This window comes from Colletotrichum orchidophilum (genome assembly GCF_001831195.1).
Source record: "Colletotrichum orchidophilum strain IMI 309357 chromosome Unknown Scaffold_1.1, whole genome shotgun sequence".
Lineage (NCBI taxonomy): Eukaryota > Fungi > Ascomycota > Sordariomycetes > Glomerellales > Glomerellaceae > Colletotrichum > Colletotrichum orchidophilum.
In genome coordinates, this window is record NW_019172957.1 from 426,413 (window position 1) to 443,250 (window position 16,838).

At 47.6% G+C, this 16,838-nt stretch overlaps 6 protein-coding genes across 6 annotated transcripts; 1 reads left to right on the top strand and 5 right to left on the bottom strand.

Moving 5' to 3' along the window:
- Positions 1-157: 157 nt before the first annotated feature.
- Positions 158-1,261, bottom strand: CORC01_00078 (uncharacterized protein; the record flags this gene model as incomplete). Its single annotated transcript, XM_022611736.1, has 3 exons — positions 158-338; positions 471-738; positions 820-1,261. The coding sequence occupies 3 exons, from the start codon at positions 1,259-1,261 to the stop codon at positions 158-160; spliced, it is 891 nt and encodes a 296-aa protein (XP_022481741.1).
- A 2,699-nt stretch (positions 1,262-3,960) lies between these two features.
- Positions 3,961-6,529, bottom strand: CORC01_00079 (uncharacterized protein; the record flags this gene model as incomplete). The annotated part of the gene is made up of 5 exons (XM_022611737.1): positions 3,961-4,588; positions 4,633-5,264; positions 5,424-5,655; positions 5,723-6,303; positions 6,515-6,529. 5 exons carry the CDS (start codon positions 6,527-6,529, stop codon positions 3,961-3,963), a joined length of 2,088 nt encoding a protein of 695 aa, XP_022481742.1.
- Positions 6,530-8,070: 1,541 nt separating this feature from the next.
- CORC01_00080 (uncharacterized protein) lies at positions 8,071-8,602 on the top strand (the record flags this gene model as incomplete). The annotated part of the gene is made up of 2 exons (XM_022611738.1): positions 8,071-8,210; positions 8,329-8,602. The coding sequence occupies 2 exons, from the start codon at positions 8,071-8,073 to the stop codon at positions 8,600-8,602; spliced, it is 414 nt and encodes a 137-aa protein (XP_022481743.1).
- Positions 8,603-9,560: 958 nt separating this feature from the next.
- Positions 9,561-9,701, bottom strand: CORC01_00081 (uncharacterized protein; the record flags this gene model as incomplete). Its single annotated transcript, XM_022611739.1, has 1 exon — positions 9,561-9,701. One exon carries the CDS (start codon positions 9,699-9,701, stop codon positions 9,561-9,563), a length of 141 nt encoding a protein of 46 aa, XP_022481744.1.
- A 354-nt stretch (positions 9,702-10,055) lies between these two features.
- On the bottom strand, positions 10,056-10,871 carry CORC01_00082 (uncharacterized protein; the record flags this gene model as incomplete). Its single annotated transcript, XM_022611740.1, has 3 exons — positions 10,056-10,356; positions 10,413-10,516; positions 10,866-10,871. 3 exons carry the CDS (start codon positions 10,869-10,871, stop codon positions 10,056-10,058), a joined length of 411 nt encoding a protein of 136 aa, XP_022481745.1.
- A 2,741-nt stretch (positions 10,872-13,612) lies between these two features.
- CORC01_00083 (uncharacterized protein) lies at positions 13,613-15,310 on the bottom strand (the record flags this gene model as incomplete). The annotated part of the gene is made up of 2 exons (XM_022611741.1): positions 13,613-14,292; positions 14,773-15,310. The coding sequence occupies 2 exons, from the start codon at positions 15,308-15,310 to the stop codon at positions 13,613-13,615; spliced, it is 1,218 nt and encodes a 405-aa protein (XP_022481746.1).
- Between the last annotated feature and the right edge of the window lie 1,528 nt (positions 15,311-16,838).

Here is a 16,838-nt window from a genome sequence, read left to right on the forward strand (position 1 = left end):
TATTCTAGGTAGCATGCACGAGGACCACAAGGAGGCAATTACCTTTTTCTCCACCTACTGAATCTCGGGCTGCACACTCGCGACTTTTCAATTACAGCATGTAGCCAAGCCAGATCGAGTGGAAGCTAGGTCCCCGGAAAACAGACTTCGCCCTCTGTTACCGGCCCTCAGAGTTGCCACGCACAGTCACCGTTGAGAGAGAGAGAAAGACATCTTGACTCGCCTGCAGCAATGTCTCAAAGACAAGACAATCAAACGCAGCGTTCCTCGTATGCTGAGAATCTGCAATGCCGCCACCAGCAAGCAGAAGCATCAGCTCTACTCCCTGGCTGAGAGATCTGCTATACGGGGAAGTAAGCGGATCTGTTGCAAGGTGGCACGAGCATCATCATCTCTCTCGTTTCCGAGGGGTCATATGTTTGGGCCGGGGCCGCAACGCCGAGCGACCCAGCGCGACAGCATCCCTGTACCTCCTGACGTCGGCAGTGCAGAGATGAGTGTCCGATATTGCTCGCCCGACACTGATACGGTGACTCAGAGACGTCACCGCAGCGATGGCGGCTTCAGTGACAGAAAGAGTATTCAGCTTCCATTGATCAGCAGCCTGAATCCAGGATTGCTTTGCGTCCTCAATGGCGCGGAACAACGTCGGGAGACGTGACGCCAGTACTGGACTCGAATCCGGAAAACCTTCATCGGGAACTTCCGCTGCTTGTGCTGCTTCTAGTGCTTCTAGTGCTACTGCTCGGGATTGGAACGGCACTGTCGTCGACTACAGAGACGCCACGGCCGCATCACCCCGTGCCTTGGGCAACTCACCTGGAGGCACCATTGGCTCCAGGTCCTGTTGTTGGTTGAGCCATGCCGCGACATGGTGTCCCATACGCCCCGGCAACGATATCGGCGGAACGGAGACCGGGGATGGGTAGATGGCGGTTTGTTGTGTTCGGTCTAGTTCACAGCGTGCTAGTGGGAAATCAGGGCGTTTAGTCAGCTCCTCGTTTTCATCGTGTTCCTGTTCCTCGACGTTGGGAAGAGATTGACGTAAGGCCTCCGTAGGTGCCTTTCCACGCCGTCGCCATCTGGATCGAGCGCCGAGATTGCTGCTTGAATCGTTGGAGAAGACGACGTCGCCATCCGATAGCAACTGCATGGCATGGAGAGAGTTCTTCCAGGCTCTTAAAGCCGGTGTTAGAGATGCTCTGCTGCCTTGCTTGGATTTCGATTTGGCGTAAGACGGGTTAAAGCTGGTCGTCGACATCCCGCTAGATGCAAACGCGTGCGATGAGTCGGTCAAACAGACAAAGTGTGGATCAAAGTCTGTTGTGATCACGCCATATGCCGAAGAATCTCGGTCTTGGGCTCATCAGGTGGGAACGGTAGCAATTGTTACAGAGGGAGGCTAGTACGTGGGATCAATACTCATGGTAGACGTAGCAAGGTTGATGAGGCTCGACGCCTTCTTCACCCCCTCCTTACTAACTGGAGGACTAACGGAGGGGGGTTGAGTGTCGCCATCCCAGTCGGATTTGGTCCACGATGCGTTCCATTTTGCCTAAAACCAATTGCCGTCCTTGCGCTTCACGACGGCCTGATCCTTAACAAACTGATCAAACTTGGCTTGAAAAGCGCACTGCACTTGGGCATACACGATTGCTGCGTACTCATCCTTAGAATGGACGTAATTAATTTTGATAAGGAGCTTTTGGAAGTTAAACTGGCTCTAAGATCGCTGGGCAGGCTTTTATCGGGCGAGATGGCGGAACAAAGCGAGGTGCGCGCCAATGTATTATACGAGCCTCTTACTTTTCTGCCCTCTTGAAGAACTGGTGAGGGGTATAATTTCAACTTACTGAATGAGAATGTTAGCATGGGACTGGAAGCGGATGGCTCAAGACGATGTTGGAGATAACCTCGGCAGTGTTATTTCTGCACATTTTGTTTGATCTCGGAGCTGGTGGCCTTGGAGCTGTTAAAAGAGAGAGTGGGAGAGCTAGAGGGCGAGAGGGCAAGAGTTTAAGCCTACAGGATTCCAAAAGTTCAAAATTTCAAGCACACAAGAGTGCCAGAGAGGAAGAGAGTGAGGAAGGAAGAGAGAGAGAAGTTGAGGGGAGAAGAGAGACGAGGAGAAATAATGAGATATGGGAGCATGTCATTCCTGAACATGAGGGGTAAATTCAAACGAAGAGGAGGGTTCTTGACCAACGAGAAAACGAACAGCCACGCTGATAGAGAGCCGCGTCTGGCGGACAGCGTGTAAGTCAAGAAGTTGAGACAATCCTCCATCTTGCGTTGAAGACTGAATGAAGAGTGGGCATGATGCGGAGTGATATGAGTAAACTCCGAAACCAAGCATGAGGTTCGTGCAGGATTCCTAGGGGCAGGAGGAGGCGGAGGCGGTCGGGGAGTTCGTCCGGGGTTCCTGCGATGCAATTGGACGTGCAAGACCCGCCGGTTCGTATGAGTTGTCCCTCATGATTCTACGGCAACGTAACGATGGGGCATTTCATGCAATTCAGGTGGGTGGAAACGAAGATCATAATAGAAACCCAATGACGGATGGTCGAGTGGTTCATCAGAGAGGATGGCGCATGTGTCGGACGCAGGATATGAACACTATTCAGTCCAACTCCCTCTCCAACTTTCTTTTCAACTGTCTCTCCAACTCTCCCACCAATTCTCTCCCCAAACCCCTCTCTTACCAATCCCAACCATCTTTACCAAAAGTCTTCTCTTTCTTGCCTCAAGCACGATCGAGTTGGCATGTCAGCACTAAGTATCGCTCCGCAAAGCCACAGCTTAGTGCTGTACACGCAAGGCGATCACAGGCTGGTGAGCACATTCCCATGTGTTTGTCGGAGACTGAGCGTTTTCGGCAGAAGGAATGGTTCTCTTTGATTCCACTGTGACGATGTGCTGCAATTTCGAGTGTAGTTGAATAACTGCGTAGCAGAAAACCAGTTCGCCCAGCCTCGATGTCTTTCGGGAAATCGAAGGCCTTTAGACACACTCTCGCTTTAGATGACTAATGCGAAGCGTTTCTGGTAAACGGTATGGTTCTCTTTGGATCTGTGGAGATGATGCGCTACGATTTGAGTGTAGTTGACTAACTCTGCCGGGCAAGAAACCAAAAACCTCTAACCTCCCCGTCTTCCAGGGCTTGTCCGGATCGTTCAAGAGCATCGACGAGCCCGTAAATACGAAACGAATAGGTGAGGATGCGTCGTGGCGGGCGATCTAGGCGAGTGACATGAGAAGAGAGAGATTGCCTTGTGGCTGCCGACGCCAGCGATTCTCTCTTCCACGGAACGAGCTCCTAGGTCGCCCAACCGCGCGATCCAATATCCTGAGCTACCCACGCCCTTGTATTGCGGACTGTTCACGCATCGCGTCCCGTTCGTCTGGATCGCCCCGATTGTCTCATTTGCCTCGTGTCGTCTTCCGCAACCACGTCCCGTATCCTCAATGCAACGATCATGCTGCCTCACCCACACTCCTCCGTAGTCCGTCATCTTGTTTCGTACCGTCAATCGGTACGGGGAACGCCAGCCAAGACGCTCTACCGCTCGAAACAAACAACTACACAACCACACGCGTCCGCACTCAAGTGTCGTATCCTCATTGGAATGGCTACGGCAAGGGGCGCCAGGCAAGACGCCTTACCATTCGAGGCAAACAACCACACACTCTTTTATTCACTCATTCACGTGCCCTTATTACGTACCCACACAATCCCACGCGTTCAGATGATGTGTACGCCGTGAGCCTGGTCGAGGCGTGCAAGGTGGCGGTCTGGCCAGCTATGACTTTGCGCCCGCGCCGGACTCCAATGTACACAGAACTTCGCAACCGTGGAAGTGAGGCGATCTTGGTATGGGACTGGGGGGGTAGCAAGGGCGGCGTGGTCTATTGGGGGTGGTTGGTGGCTTGATTTGTATTCCAAGGTATCGGGTATCTCGGTTAACCTGCCGTGCGCCGTTTGCACGCGTCGGGGTTGGTCTGGCCAGCCGACTTCGACGTAGTCAACGGGTTAGCATGGCAGGTAAAGGATCCAAGAGAAGGCGGTAGAATAGTGGATAAAAACAACTCCATAAACATGTCCATCATACGGTGCCGTCGTCCGACCTCGGACGTTGCTGTCGAAGCCCAATGCTTAGCCTTGCGGTTTTCCTTGATGTTTCTTATGTAGAGCTGCCACTCGGGTTCGTGAAGCAGGCCCTCGAGCGTGGCAATGCTGATGTCGCGGTCTCGGATACGTTGCCTGCAGTGTGCCGAGAACGACAGGCAAATGGGAACATACATACCAGACCACAAACTAGTCCACTCGCGGGCCAACTCGGGGCGGGCAGAAATCCTCACACCGATAGGCTCGGGAGGCGCGCTCTGTTTCTGTGTCTCCGCTGTCGCCGTGGAGTCCCGAGGGAAGAAACATAAAAGCAGATGGTAGATGCTGAACTTCCACGGAGAGTGGCCCATGTGCCCTTTTCTGGACCCTGCGTCCGCCTCATTGCCTGCCTTCTCCGCCTTTACCTTGACGAGAAGGTCAAACGCCGCGTGAATGTTGCGAAGGTGGGCCGCCCGGGGCGACCTTTCCTGTTCCTGTGCTTGATCTGGCCTCCGAATCTCATCCACCTGGAGCGACTGCAGCATGCAAGCTGTGACTCTAGGCAATCCATGGCTTGATTCAATTCGATGGCGTCGGGTTCGAGCGTGATGGTCGTCGATGAGAGAATCCACTTGTGCCATGGGGCAGTAACCAGTGCGGCTGGGTCTTGGCCGTGGCGCTGGGGCTCTAAAGTCGGTGGCAATAAGGTAATTGGTGGAGGCATGAAGCCGCTGTCGTTCCTATGTTCATCTTCCCTGTCTTCCTTGTCTTCCTTGTCTTCCTTATCTTGCCATTCCTCATCCGCATCCTCGAAACGGCAAAGCGTGGCAATGCAACCGAGGGAGATGTCGTACAAACGAATTGCCAGCTGGTTGTGAGAGCCCGTCCAGCCGTGCAGCGACGACGAGTTCCACAACGGGGCTGCCGTTTCTGCTTCGCCTTGACTGTCGTCTCTGAGGTCCCGAGGGGGCATGGACAATGGTGGGACGGCGTTCGCCGCGACCAACGCAACGCGTAGATCTTCGTCTTGCTTCAGTGCAGATGTTATCCGCTGCGAAAGGACCCTCGAAGACTTTGTCGGGTCGTCAACTAATGTAAAATCGGCACGCGTTGGCTCCGGGTCGGTAAGGCAGGGCAGAGCATATGTTTTGAAGACGGTCTGAATGGGACCAAGGAGAGGTCCGGCTTAAACGAGGAGGAGGGGCAGTTGAGTGATGTATCGCAGGAGCTCAAGACGGCCGTCAGTTAGGTGAAGATGGCCGTTGGCAGCAGCTGAGTAGGAAACCTCAGGGCTCGGGTAGGACAGGAAAAGACGAACGACGCTTGGAGCCAGCGGCGAGTCCATGTAATCGGAGGAGGGGGGAACTTTCGCATCAAGACTGAGGATCCCCTCGGCGAGCCATTGCCCGAGGTAGTAGACATGGATGGCGGTGGGCGAAATCGTTGCGTTGATATTGACAAGGAGGTCGACGGCGTCTACGAGCCGAGTAAGGACAGCGGTACACACTTGCAGCGGGGGACTGTTGTCGGCGTCAAAGTCAAAGTTCAAGCTGAAGTCTGTCGAGCTTGATATGGGTTTTGGTGCCCGTGGTGTGCAAAAGGGGGCAGCAGACTGACTCGGTGATGCTTTTGAGGCGGCGCACGAGGGCGAGGGAATGACGTTCTCTCTCGGGGTACAAGTCTTGTTTGATATCTGAAAATAGTATTAGATCCAGAGGGTTGTAGGCATGGAGAAGATTATTGATGGGTCGGTGAACAGGGATGGCGAGGGTGACATGGCGTTGAAAGGCCGGCAGCGAAGCAGACGCCAAAGCCGTGGCGGCAAAGAAGAAAAGGGCGGCAGATATAGCAAGGCGGGCCATATAACGCAGCCATGACCGGTTGGATTTAGCCGCCCCGCCGGGGGGGGGAGGGGGGGGCGCCGAGAAGAGAGCCAGGCTGTTGGAAGCGGCGGCGGCGTTGAGATAGCCGTCGTCGTCATCATCACCACCGTTGATTGGACCATCCTTGTCGTAACGAGGGGAGGAAGGTTTAAAATCGCCAATATGATCGACATCGTCGTCATCGGCAAGGGAATACAGGTTGACGACTTCCGTCAGCCGGACCTTCCCGTAGGACCGTCTTGGAATGCCTGGGTGTGGGGCATTAATAGAGTAGACGGAGCCAACGTCGTGGAAATGGATGACGAGGCTCTGTCTCTAGCGCATCGTCAGCTTCGCTTAGTTTCGCGGGGAAGCATCAGATGGGATCAGATGGGGACCAGATATAGATCAGAGGAACAACCCAGACGGGGGAAGAAGGTTTACCAGCGCGCTTCAACAAATGGACCCACGATGTCACTCGCAAGGGCTTCCGCTGCGCCCAGGAAATCGCGTTCGTGGCCCGCGCAGACAGCCGCGACCCGTCTACCACCGTTTCCACCATGATATGATCCTAGCTATATGGAGTCAACCTTGGATAAGCCTATCTCCATCACGCCAACACCGCCAAGCTTCAGAGTTGGACGACCGAGAATGTCCGATTGGAAGATGTCGCAAACCTCCTTGGAGGAGACCGTTGTTGAGAAAGCCACTGGAAAGGACCTTGGCTGAGCTTAAACATAAAAGACGCGGTCAAGTCGAGGTAGCCAGTTTTTAGAAAAGTGGACGGCAATTCAGACGCTCAAGCAGTGGTAGGCACAGTCTCTCCCCCTGAGGGGGGCCTTGGTAAGTTTGTCACATTTGGATTTTCAATCCGTGGTTCGTCATGCCGACCCTACTCTGCGTCTTCCACGCCGTACGCTTGATAAAGTACAACTTGTCGATGATGATGTTCTCAAAACTCGCCCAAAACCAAAACGAAGTCGAGAGATTCCGAACGACATTTTTGCTTAATTCCTTGACCTCTCCGCTGTCTGAGAGCTGGAGGTTGGTCTGGACCACTTTGAGCGTGGTTTTTTTTTTTTTTTTGAGGTGCGTTAGTGAAGAGATATGGGGCACATGAGCGAATGACTCCTTGATTCCGTGACGGATGTGTAGGATTTGAGCCAGAATCCAGGCCAAACCTAAGCGCTTCAAGTATAGATGTATACGAAGTGGAAGGCCCATTTACGGTGTTGTCGTGGAGTCCATCTCTTGCAGCTGAACGCATCACTGAGGGAGTACGCCTGGATATATTCTTTCATTTACTCAAGACATCGCTCATGAGACCTGGTGGATATTGCCACGAAATGGGCTGATAAGCTGGTGAGGCAGAGCATCATGTGGATACCATGCGAGTCAGACAAATGCGTCTAGACATAAGGGCACGTCAGACAGACCCGCTGAATGCCCTCGTTGAGGCAGAAAAATCAAACTACAATCGAGATGTCAATTCCTATAAGCTGTTGAATATGCTAACTCGTGACAGATACTTAGCAAGCTAGTTTGGACCCTCATATAGATCATTCCTGGATGTTCCAACCAATTAGTTAGGTGTGTCTTCTACTTGCCAGTTGAGAGGCTTGAATGTGTCTCCAGCCCCAGGGCGATTGCCCGTGCATGTTGCGATAAAATGTTAATGCAGATCATAACTCGAACTTGAATCTAATCGATACGTTATTATTTACGATGTAGGATGTATAGTTTTCATTTAGAATCTGTCATTTACATCTTTGATTACAGATTATCGCCGTACCTACCAATAGTGTGCTTGGTCGCGATTCCTTATTTTCTTTGGAGAAAAGAAGAGAATCCATTTTGGGCAGGGTCTTGCCAAGTGATATAAATAAATAGCGTTCGGCGGTTTCGGGCTCCGGAGACATCAATAATTTGAAACTCAAAAGACGGAGGATGAAGATGAAAGCAACGACATCTAGTGAAGTCGTGGATAGACCTGAAAGGCCATGTGACCGGGTGCATTGCCCAAAAGACAGATCGTCTGTCCGACTTCGTTCAACTAGGTCATCAAGCTACATCCGGTAAGGTAAGCTAAGGTACTCCGCAAACATGCCTTCATTTTGCACCGAGGCCGCCGACAGCCCGCAATCCAAGGCATTTAAGGAAGGCATCGGAGCCACGACGCCCGGGTACCACATTCGCCACACGTGGCTGTGCGCTGGACCTCCTGCGACAGGAAAGCTTTTCGTGTACTACGTAAGCAAGCACTCCGTGTGGGGGCGCTGAAGCGGGAGATGTGTAGCGAGAGATGTGTGGCGAGAGATGTGTGGCGCACAGCGGTTGGTGGCTGAGGCATGTTCATCAAAGGGTCCGTGAGCCGAGGCGCTCCACTCGACGCGTCGAGGCGCAGCACCGCGTCGAGTGCTTCTCCTCTCTACACCAACAACAAATAGCCATCTTCTATCATCGCAACACATCACTTATCATCATGTCCGGTACTGCAGCCGATAGCCAACTGGCAAAGCAAGCTCGGGCCGCTCACGCGCGTGCTGTCAGAGTCGCCAATAAGGAGAAGAGGGAGAAGCTCAAGGCAGCCAGAGTCGAACGCATGGCGCGTGCCCGCGCCGCAAAGAAAACTTGAAGTCGGCGCATTCTTGTTGAATGAAGCAGGAAACACGATGCTAACTTTTATCGCAGAGTGCATAGACTTTGGGGGATAGGTTGGAAATGAAGCCATGATGTACGTTCAAGTGGACTGGTTGTTGGGTAGGAGGACATTCCTGAGATTTATAGAAATATGTAGACAGTGGAAAAGAGGGTCCTGCAGCAGCGTTGTCAAGATCCTAGCAAACAGTCTAGCTGGAATTAGCTGCACGAGTGATGACTTGCTTGTGGGTTGGTTTGCGGTGGGCAGCCAACAAGGATCTCATCACAGGGCCTTTGGGCTTTGGCTTCTTATCAACATCTAGCATGGAAGCTTGAACCATTATATTGCATATTATCAATGAGCGTCGCGTCTGACGCTTGATGTTTGATTGTGTTGCCGCGCCGTAATCGGCCGTCCAAGTAGAGGAAGTGAGGAATTAACGCCTTCGCGCTTTCATCTTTCGATAGGGAAAGGAGCAAGGCAGAAGGATTCTGGGCTAGGTTATCGGCCGCTGGGGTTGCGTGGTTTTCTTTGTCAATATTTTAAGAGATGACTCCAACTTGTCCTATCAACCCTTCAAGACCATGGCATCAAGCTCGTAGGGCTGGCGCGAGGGACCGGCGCGGAGGCCCCCGCTACGGGTCCGCTATCTATGGAGTTGGCTGCAAACTCGCCGCATGGACCTTGATCTGTGAAAAGCCACTCTTGATAGATGTTGGCGGGGATACGCCTGTGGTTATCCAAGTGCGGAGTCGTGTCTTGAGCGACTCAATTCACCTTGAACCTATGGGCTATAATGAACAATGAAGCGACGACCTAGAAATCTAACTTATAACCAACTGAATTGAGGGGTATCATTTCTGTAAAACATGACGCTTGATGCAATGCAATACAATGCTCTAATCATAGACCTGCCGACCCAAAACCCTCAAACTGGTTCTACCTACGCCATTCAGCCAGAGCGTGCCGGGTGCAGGTCTAGCGGATCCGAAGGTAGACGATGCCGCGATCTCTTCTCCTCTCTCGAAACAGTATCCGCGTTTGTTGGGCCGCTTTCACTCGAGTGTGGCGAGCGCGGTCCTCTCTGTAACATCCCGAAAAGACGGTTATCGGATGACGTGATCGCTGCGTAATCTTACCCGACTTTCGTAGATAGACTCCCGTCCTTCTCTGGCTCCTTAGGCGCCATGAGCTCTTCCAACGTCACCCGTGTAGACGACACACCGTGGAAATTTTCTAATCGTTTAGCCGGCGACACCAATGCCATCTCGTCGGCATGTTCAGGCGGAAGCAGACGCCTCTTCGTCGCCTGGGGCGGAGTTTTCTGTTTCGCGCATTCCCCAAAGTTGATGAAGTTTTGCTCGTTCAAACCCAGGATCGACTCCAAAGCGCCAAAGGCAGAATGAGCATACGTCTGCACGGCCTCCCAAAGCCTGAGTTTTGGCGGCTAGTAGGCACCGCCCTCGGCCTCATCAGTATATGTTTCGCAATGGTCCGCATCGTCGCCAGAGACCTGCCAATTCTGGTATTGAACATCGTAGAAGTCCACCAGACAGCTAAGCATCCGAACCCGCTGATATGTGATCGGGTGACGCAGGGTGTAAAACTGTTCTGCGTGCTTCGGGAAATGAGTCTCATCGGGGAGCACCGGGCCCTCGTCACGGAGCGAGACGATGAGTTCGATAGGTAAGGTAGGATTTCCCAGCTTCTGGTTCCTGATGTAGGCCAGGATCTCTACTCGTGTTTCGCTTCCGAATCGTCAATCCGATTGAGGTTTCTCTTCTCGGTGGCATCGATGCATTACTGAATAAACGTGCGGATCGACGCGAGCTCGTGGTTGAGCTGGTGGTCTCGAATGTTTCTAGAATCAAAGTATCCCTGACTCCTCAGTTTATCCGTAGGATGCGCCTAATTATCAAGAGTCATTAGGGTCACGTGCTATCCAGGGCCGCTCAAAACAAGCGGAGAAAAGGGTCTGCGCAGGCGGTAGCACACAATAAAAGTGTTAACTTAACACATACACACACCCAAATTAGCCCATATTAATAAGCCGACCTTAATTTAAGAGAAGTGGGCTAGCTATATATTCAAAGAAGCTTTTTTGTCAAAACGAACCGATGCTTTATAAAATTATAATAAACTTAATATTTTTATTAAATTCTTAAGTTTAACTTTTTTTCGTTTACAGTTTTATTTAAATTCTTAATTTGTATTAAAGTAAATATAATTATATAGTATATATAATTATATAACGTACATACATAGCGAGTCGCCTATCATAGCGAGTCGCCCACTTCTAAATACCCTTCTATTATTTATGTAAGTTAATTAAGCTATATCGTACGAAATTAATTAGAACTACTTATTAGCCTTTTCTTTAGAAGTCTCTTAAATTACCTAATATATTTATATATTATATCTAGTCTTTTTATAGTTATTATATTACCGCCCGCGCGATTTAACCCCCTCTATATAAGCATCCTTTTAATATATATTTTCGCTTTTAATATTAATAACCTTTTTTTTTATTTAGATTACCTCGGCCTTAGTAGCATTAAGTGAGCTTTTAAGACGTAATTATATTTTTTTAGCCCTCCGGCGTTTATTTAATATCTTATTTACCATATAAAGCCCGCGGCACTTAGTTTTAATAAAAGCTAGTTTATATACTAATTTATTAATATTTTTAGCTTATAAGTTAATAACTTTATATAAATATATTAGTAAGCTATGTTAATAGTTATGAATCCGTTTTTTAAGTAAAATAGAGCTTTGTATGGCGTTATATGCTGTAGTTAGTGTTTTTAGGTCTTAAGAGCCCTAGCTATTTAAACGTAAATTAAATAGTATTAGCGTTTTTAGTTTAAAATCTAAGCGGGAAATAACTATTTTTGGGTTAAAAAGTATAATTCTAGCCTATTTAAAACTAGTTTATACGTTTTTTTTACTTATTAAAATAAAAAAGGCTATTTTAAAAGTAAAAAAGAAGTCGTTTTTAATAATATATATAATTTATATCCGTATTATTTTTTTAATTTTTTTACCGTACGAAGCTTTTAACGGGCTAAAATAATTAATATTAAAAAGCTAAAGCTCGTACGATAAATATAAAGGTATATAAAAAGCGATAATACTACGCTCTTTATAATAATTATCGAATTTGGTCGATTTATAGTTATTATAGCTATTAAAGATTAAGAGCCGCTTAACACTTTTCGTACGAAATTTTATATATTTTTTAAAATATTTTAATTAATTTAGGCCGATCTTATTTATAGTCTATCTATTTTTACTAAAGTGGATATATTATTTAGGGGGGAATTAGCTATTAATATATTATAAAAAGAGGTGATATTTACTTTTTATAATAACGTATAAAAGCAGCGCCTAGTTATCCATATATATACCTTAAATAACAGAAACCTATTCTCGATTATTAAATTATTTTATACGAGGCCTTTTATAACGATTAAAAATTATAATAACTTTTATATACGAAAGTATTCTTATTAAAAAGCCCGTTTTATTAAAATTATAAATATTATAATCGTATATTTCGTACTTTATAATCGTATTTTATACAAAAGTAAACTAAGTTTAAATAATTATAAGATCCTTAGCTAATACTTTTTAATAATCGATTTTATATTAAAAACGCGTCTTTAGTTATAGTTAACGTTATATAAAGTTCTTTACCTATCGCGGTCCGATACGCATCGCGTCGCGTTTAATAAAAAAATAATTAGCTATATTTTATACGTCGTTAAGTTACGATAGAAATCCTTAATTAATTAAGTTAATAATTCGTTCGAGAATCACGGTTTTTTTTAAAGAAATTATTTTTTTTAAATTCGTACGAGTTTTATATCAAAATAATAAGCTAGCGCGTCGATCGCGAAGTATTATTTTTAAAATATTATAAATAAAAGTTACTTTTCGTATAGATAAATTTAGGTCTTTTTTAATAGTTTAAAATATAAAAATAATACGACTTTTATTTAAAAAAGAATCTATAATCGTACGTAAAGAAAAATAGTTATTAAGATGGAAGGTATAGAAGGAAAGGAAAGTGGGCGACTCGCTATAATAGGCGACTCGCTATGCATGTACGTTAGTATATATATATATATATAAATCTTTAATAATTAATTTTTAAACTAATATTTAGAAATTTATTTACTAAACTTAATTTTGCTTTTTAGTTCAATTAAAATAAAACAGAAAGTTAAATAATTAATAAATATATAAAATATAAACTAATTATTTAGCTAAGTATATTTTATAATTAATATACGTTGTAAAATAAAATGTTGAATTAAATTTAATGTTTATTAAAACTCTATTACCGAGATCCGATGCTAGACTAACGAATCGATTAAAGCACCTATACAGTCAAAAAGAATTACTTGCCCTTGCGCTATTTGCAGTAACAGATCAGTACAGCAGCCCGAGGGCCTATGTAGGCCACTCTGATAAGATTCTTCAGGGTTCAGATGGCCTCTGACCAGCGGGGTGTTTCCCGCACAGCTTGCGTCATTTGGCAATCACGGCGATTCCAGGCGTAGCTACAGGGACGGCGTCTACTACAGTCCATGCAGCCCGAATCCTTAATACTGGAATCTGGTCCACAAGAATTGATGTAGAGGTTTCGCGTAAAGCAACAAGAACTTTCAAGGGGATCTCCCGTGAACAAGGGCCTACTTGAGTTTCTTCGTGCGTCTTTTAGGCTAACATCAACGCCTTGCAATTGCGGGTCGCGACCAATGATTTAGACTCATTTAATTAGTGTGTTTCTAGATATAGAAATCTTCGACCTCTTATGAGCATCCCAAACTTTTACTAAGTAGTAATGCTGCAGTACGGTACGGACTTAAAAGTCTGCGTTCAGTAATGCAGGAGTAGTATCATTTCTCTCTTTCTTGAGCCCTGAAGGTGTAGGCCCTTCCTAATATCTAAGTTACAAAGGAATTCAAACAATCTTCCGCTTAGATACCTGTGTGTCAGCTAAGTCGCAGCTTCAAGTGTTTCCCGAAATCGAGAAACTTGAGCACCTAAGCGGTGCACTTTATCTGCGTCTGCTGGTTGCCTTGCAAGATCCATAACGAAGTCTTCGTGGAGCTGCGACAAGTCATCAACATGGCCCGATAGCGAAGAACAGATCGACTGTAGCCTGTCATTTTTCCTTCTTTGGCGCTGTAGCTCTTGTCGAAGATCCTTCAAGATTCTCTGCAGTTCTGAGTTAATAACTTCTCTTGCTGCAAATCTCGAGTCATCCACAAGATCAGGGAAGTCTTCCGTGAACAGAAGGCCAGATTCGTTTGGCTGTATAGTCTCCATCTGAGGGTAGCGCTCTTGTGCAAAGTCGGAAAGGCCAAACGGCCCACCCGGTCGCGATTCCAATCCAGGCGCCGCATCATGGTTATTGAAATGACTAGCTTCTGACCACAGATGTTCCACATCGGCATCAAAATCGGCATTCCCGGAAGTGACTCCCGACGAAGTCATTTCACCAATAGCAAAATTGCCATCGTTCTCTGCGAATTGAGACTGCTGAGTTATGTCCAGAATATCCATGTCGGTTTCCTGATGCGCTGGACAAGTCTCAGGTTCGGCAGGCGTTGTTCGGTGACCCAGATGAAGGGCAGCTGGATAGTGAACTGGCAGGACCGCTCTGAGATCATAATCTATTCCTCGTTGGTCAAATGGTCTTTTCAGAAGATAAAACGAAGCACTTACATGGATTGTACGTTTTGTCAAGCCCCTCAGGATTACCCATAGATAACTGAGGAAAAAGGTAGTGAAAAATCTTGAACCAATTTTCTTCAGGATTTTCACTGCTGAACTTTCTCTTCATAAGCTTCTCTTGTTCAACAGTCATCCAATCATTGCGCTTTTGTAGAACCGCTTGACAACGTTCCATCGCCTCATGACGGGCCTTTTTGTCCTGATTCTCGAATCTTCTCAAGCATCTCCCGCAATGCAGGGACTTATTATGAAAGGTCAAAACGTGCTGTCTGCGTCAGGACAGTTAGGCAGCTTCATTGACTGTGGAATCAAGGCAACTTACTTCACTCGATGAACAGTTTCGAACCCCCCACGGGGGTTGCGACCACTAGGGAAAGAGCATTGAGGCGATGCTTCGACATCATATTTTTGAAACGGACAGGCGAATCGTGGGAACTCGGCCGTGGCGAGATGCACCTTCAAAGTTCTCTTGCCATTGCCACCATCCTCATTGTCAGAGTTACCATCCTCTCCAGGCAGTCGCCGTCTTTTGCTCCGTGTGGGACCCGAGGCAAGAAGACTCAGGCTTTGATAACTTGAATCTTCCGAGACACTCTGACCAGATCCTGTGCCGGCTGAGGTTGACATCGAGCCCGAATTGGTGCCCATCCCAGTTTGCATCTTGGTAGGAAATTCATTCCTCTTGATCCATCTGAGAGGCCTTTCAAAACGAGTACTGTCCTGCTCTTCAGGTTCGGTCCAATCGTCATCTTCAGATGCGCTGAAAGACGAGTGACTGCCTTCATCATCTTCATCAGAGGCAACACCCAAATTTTCGTTGGTGTATTGGGAGACCTGTTCTTCAGCATGACCTGACGACCTGTTCTCCCTGTAAGCTCCATCGTCTAGTGAACGTGCTGTTGCACGATTCCACGGAATGGGCTGCTCGGCCTTCCGTATCGATGGAGATGTCGACATTCGGGTTTTTTCTGTAGGACCGGCAATTGGCAGTTTCCGAATGGTGCTTGGTTCCTGCGACGGCAAATGTTGAGTTGTCACGAAAGGCGTGCTTTTTTGCAACAGGAACCATCCAGGGGGACCTCTCAGATCTCCGAATGGCTGTTTGTGGAGGGTATCGGCAGCGGGAAGCCTGAATTGCATCTTCGTTACCTCCTTTGTGGGCAATGCGTCTCGTGTGCTTCTTTCTGGCTCCACAAGACAACTTGACTTTGTGTTGTGACTGCAGACACCAAATTGCCCCAGGAAAGCCCTCATGTCCTCCAGATCTTGAGGTTTCGAGTCTAGTGTTGTCTTGGAGTAAAGAGAGGGGCATGATGGAACTTTAGTGCCGGACTCTTCGCTGTTGGCGTCATTGCGGACTCTCCAGATAGGCTCTTGCCAGTCCCAATTGTTGCGATCTTTAATCGGTATATAGCCGCAATTTGGTTGCATCATGTCAAGACTTGGCTCTTTGATCGGAATTGAAATCGGCTCAGGCTCCGGTTCCAGGCAGTGCAGACCATGATGGGCAGGACTGAAGCACTCGGGCTCTTGCAAAGACAAGGAATTAAGTTCAATCTATCGGAGTATCCATGTTAGAGATCAATCTTATTTCCAGATTCAGAACACAGGAGTTGTGATTACCATGGCTGAGTATCTCTGGGATTAATCAGAGGTGGGAAAGCGATTGTACTAGCTTATGGGTGCGATACCAGTGACTGACTTTGTGACAGCACATAGGTGGCTCAAATCATTTATGCTTGCTCAGTATCGCGGAAAAAGCAAAAATGCGTGCCTTGCACACCGACAATTGTGACTTGCATGGGCTGCTTATGCAGCTTATAGGGGGCGACAAGACCACCGGAGTCATGGACCACTTGCAATTCCCATGCCAAGCCAAGCTTGTAGCGCCGCAACCTTGATGAAACTCGGGTTATCTGCATTCGAGGGCGTTTGCGACCGGCGCACCCCTCATGGCGCGCACTGCAGTTATGTGCGCGCGCCAACCTAAGCGTCTTTGGTCCTGGGCACTGATCTGCGCACAGCAGTACAAAATCGAACCAGGAAGCTGGAAGTAGAATGTTTTTGAAGTATTTTCATCCATCTGGTATCAACTTTCCACCTACGAAAGGCGCGAATATTTCCACATTCAGTTTCAGGCCCGTGACAATTAATTTCAACGTGCCCTATGGGCAAACCTAACATCCTTTTCAAATCCCTATATGTTATTCGACTCTCCCTTTGGCAGTTTGTAACGGCAATAACATCGCCATGAAGCCATCGCAACAACTAGCGGAAGACTACCCGTCAATCCTGCACCTGATTTTTGAGGATCCTGTAATTACGCGCGGTACTTCACTTCTGTCTCCTGATGTTCGTCAGTCAGGAGCGCAAGAGCAAGATAGGTACAACCTCCACTGCGCTGAACACCCCCTTCACTTTTCGTATGAGATTTGTGGACGGAACTTGAAGGCCGAGCTGATGTAAAGATAGTCTCATTGAAGGC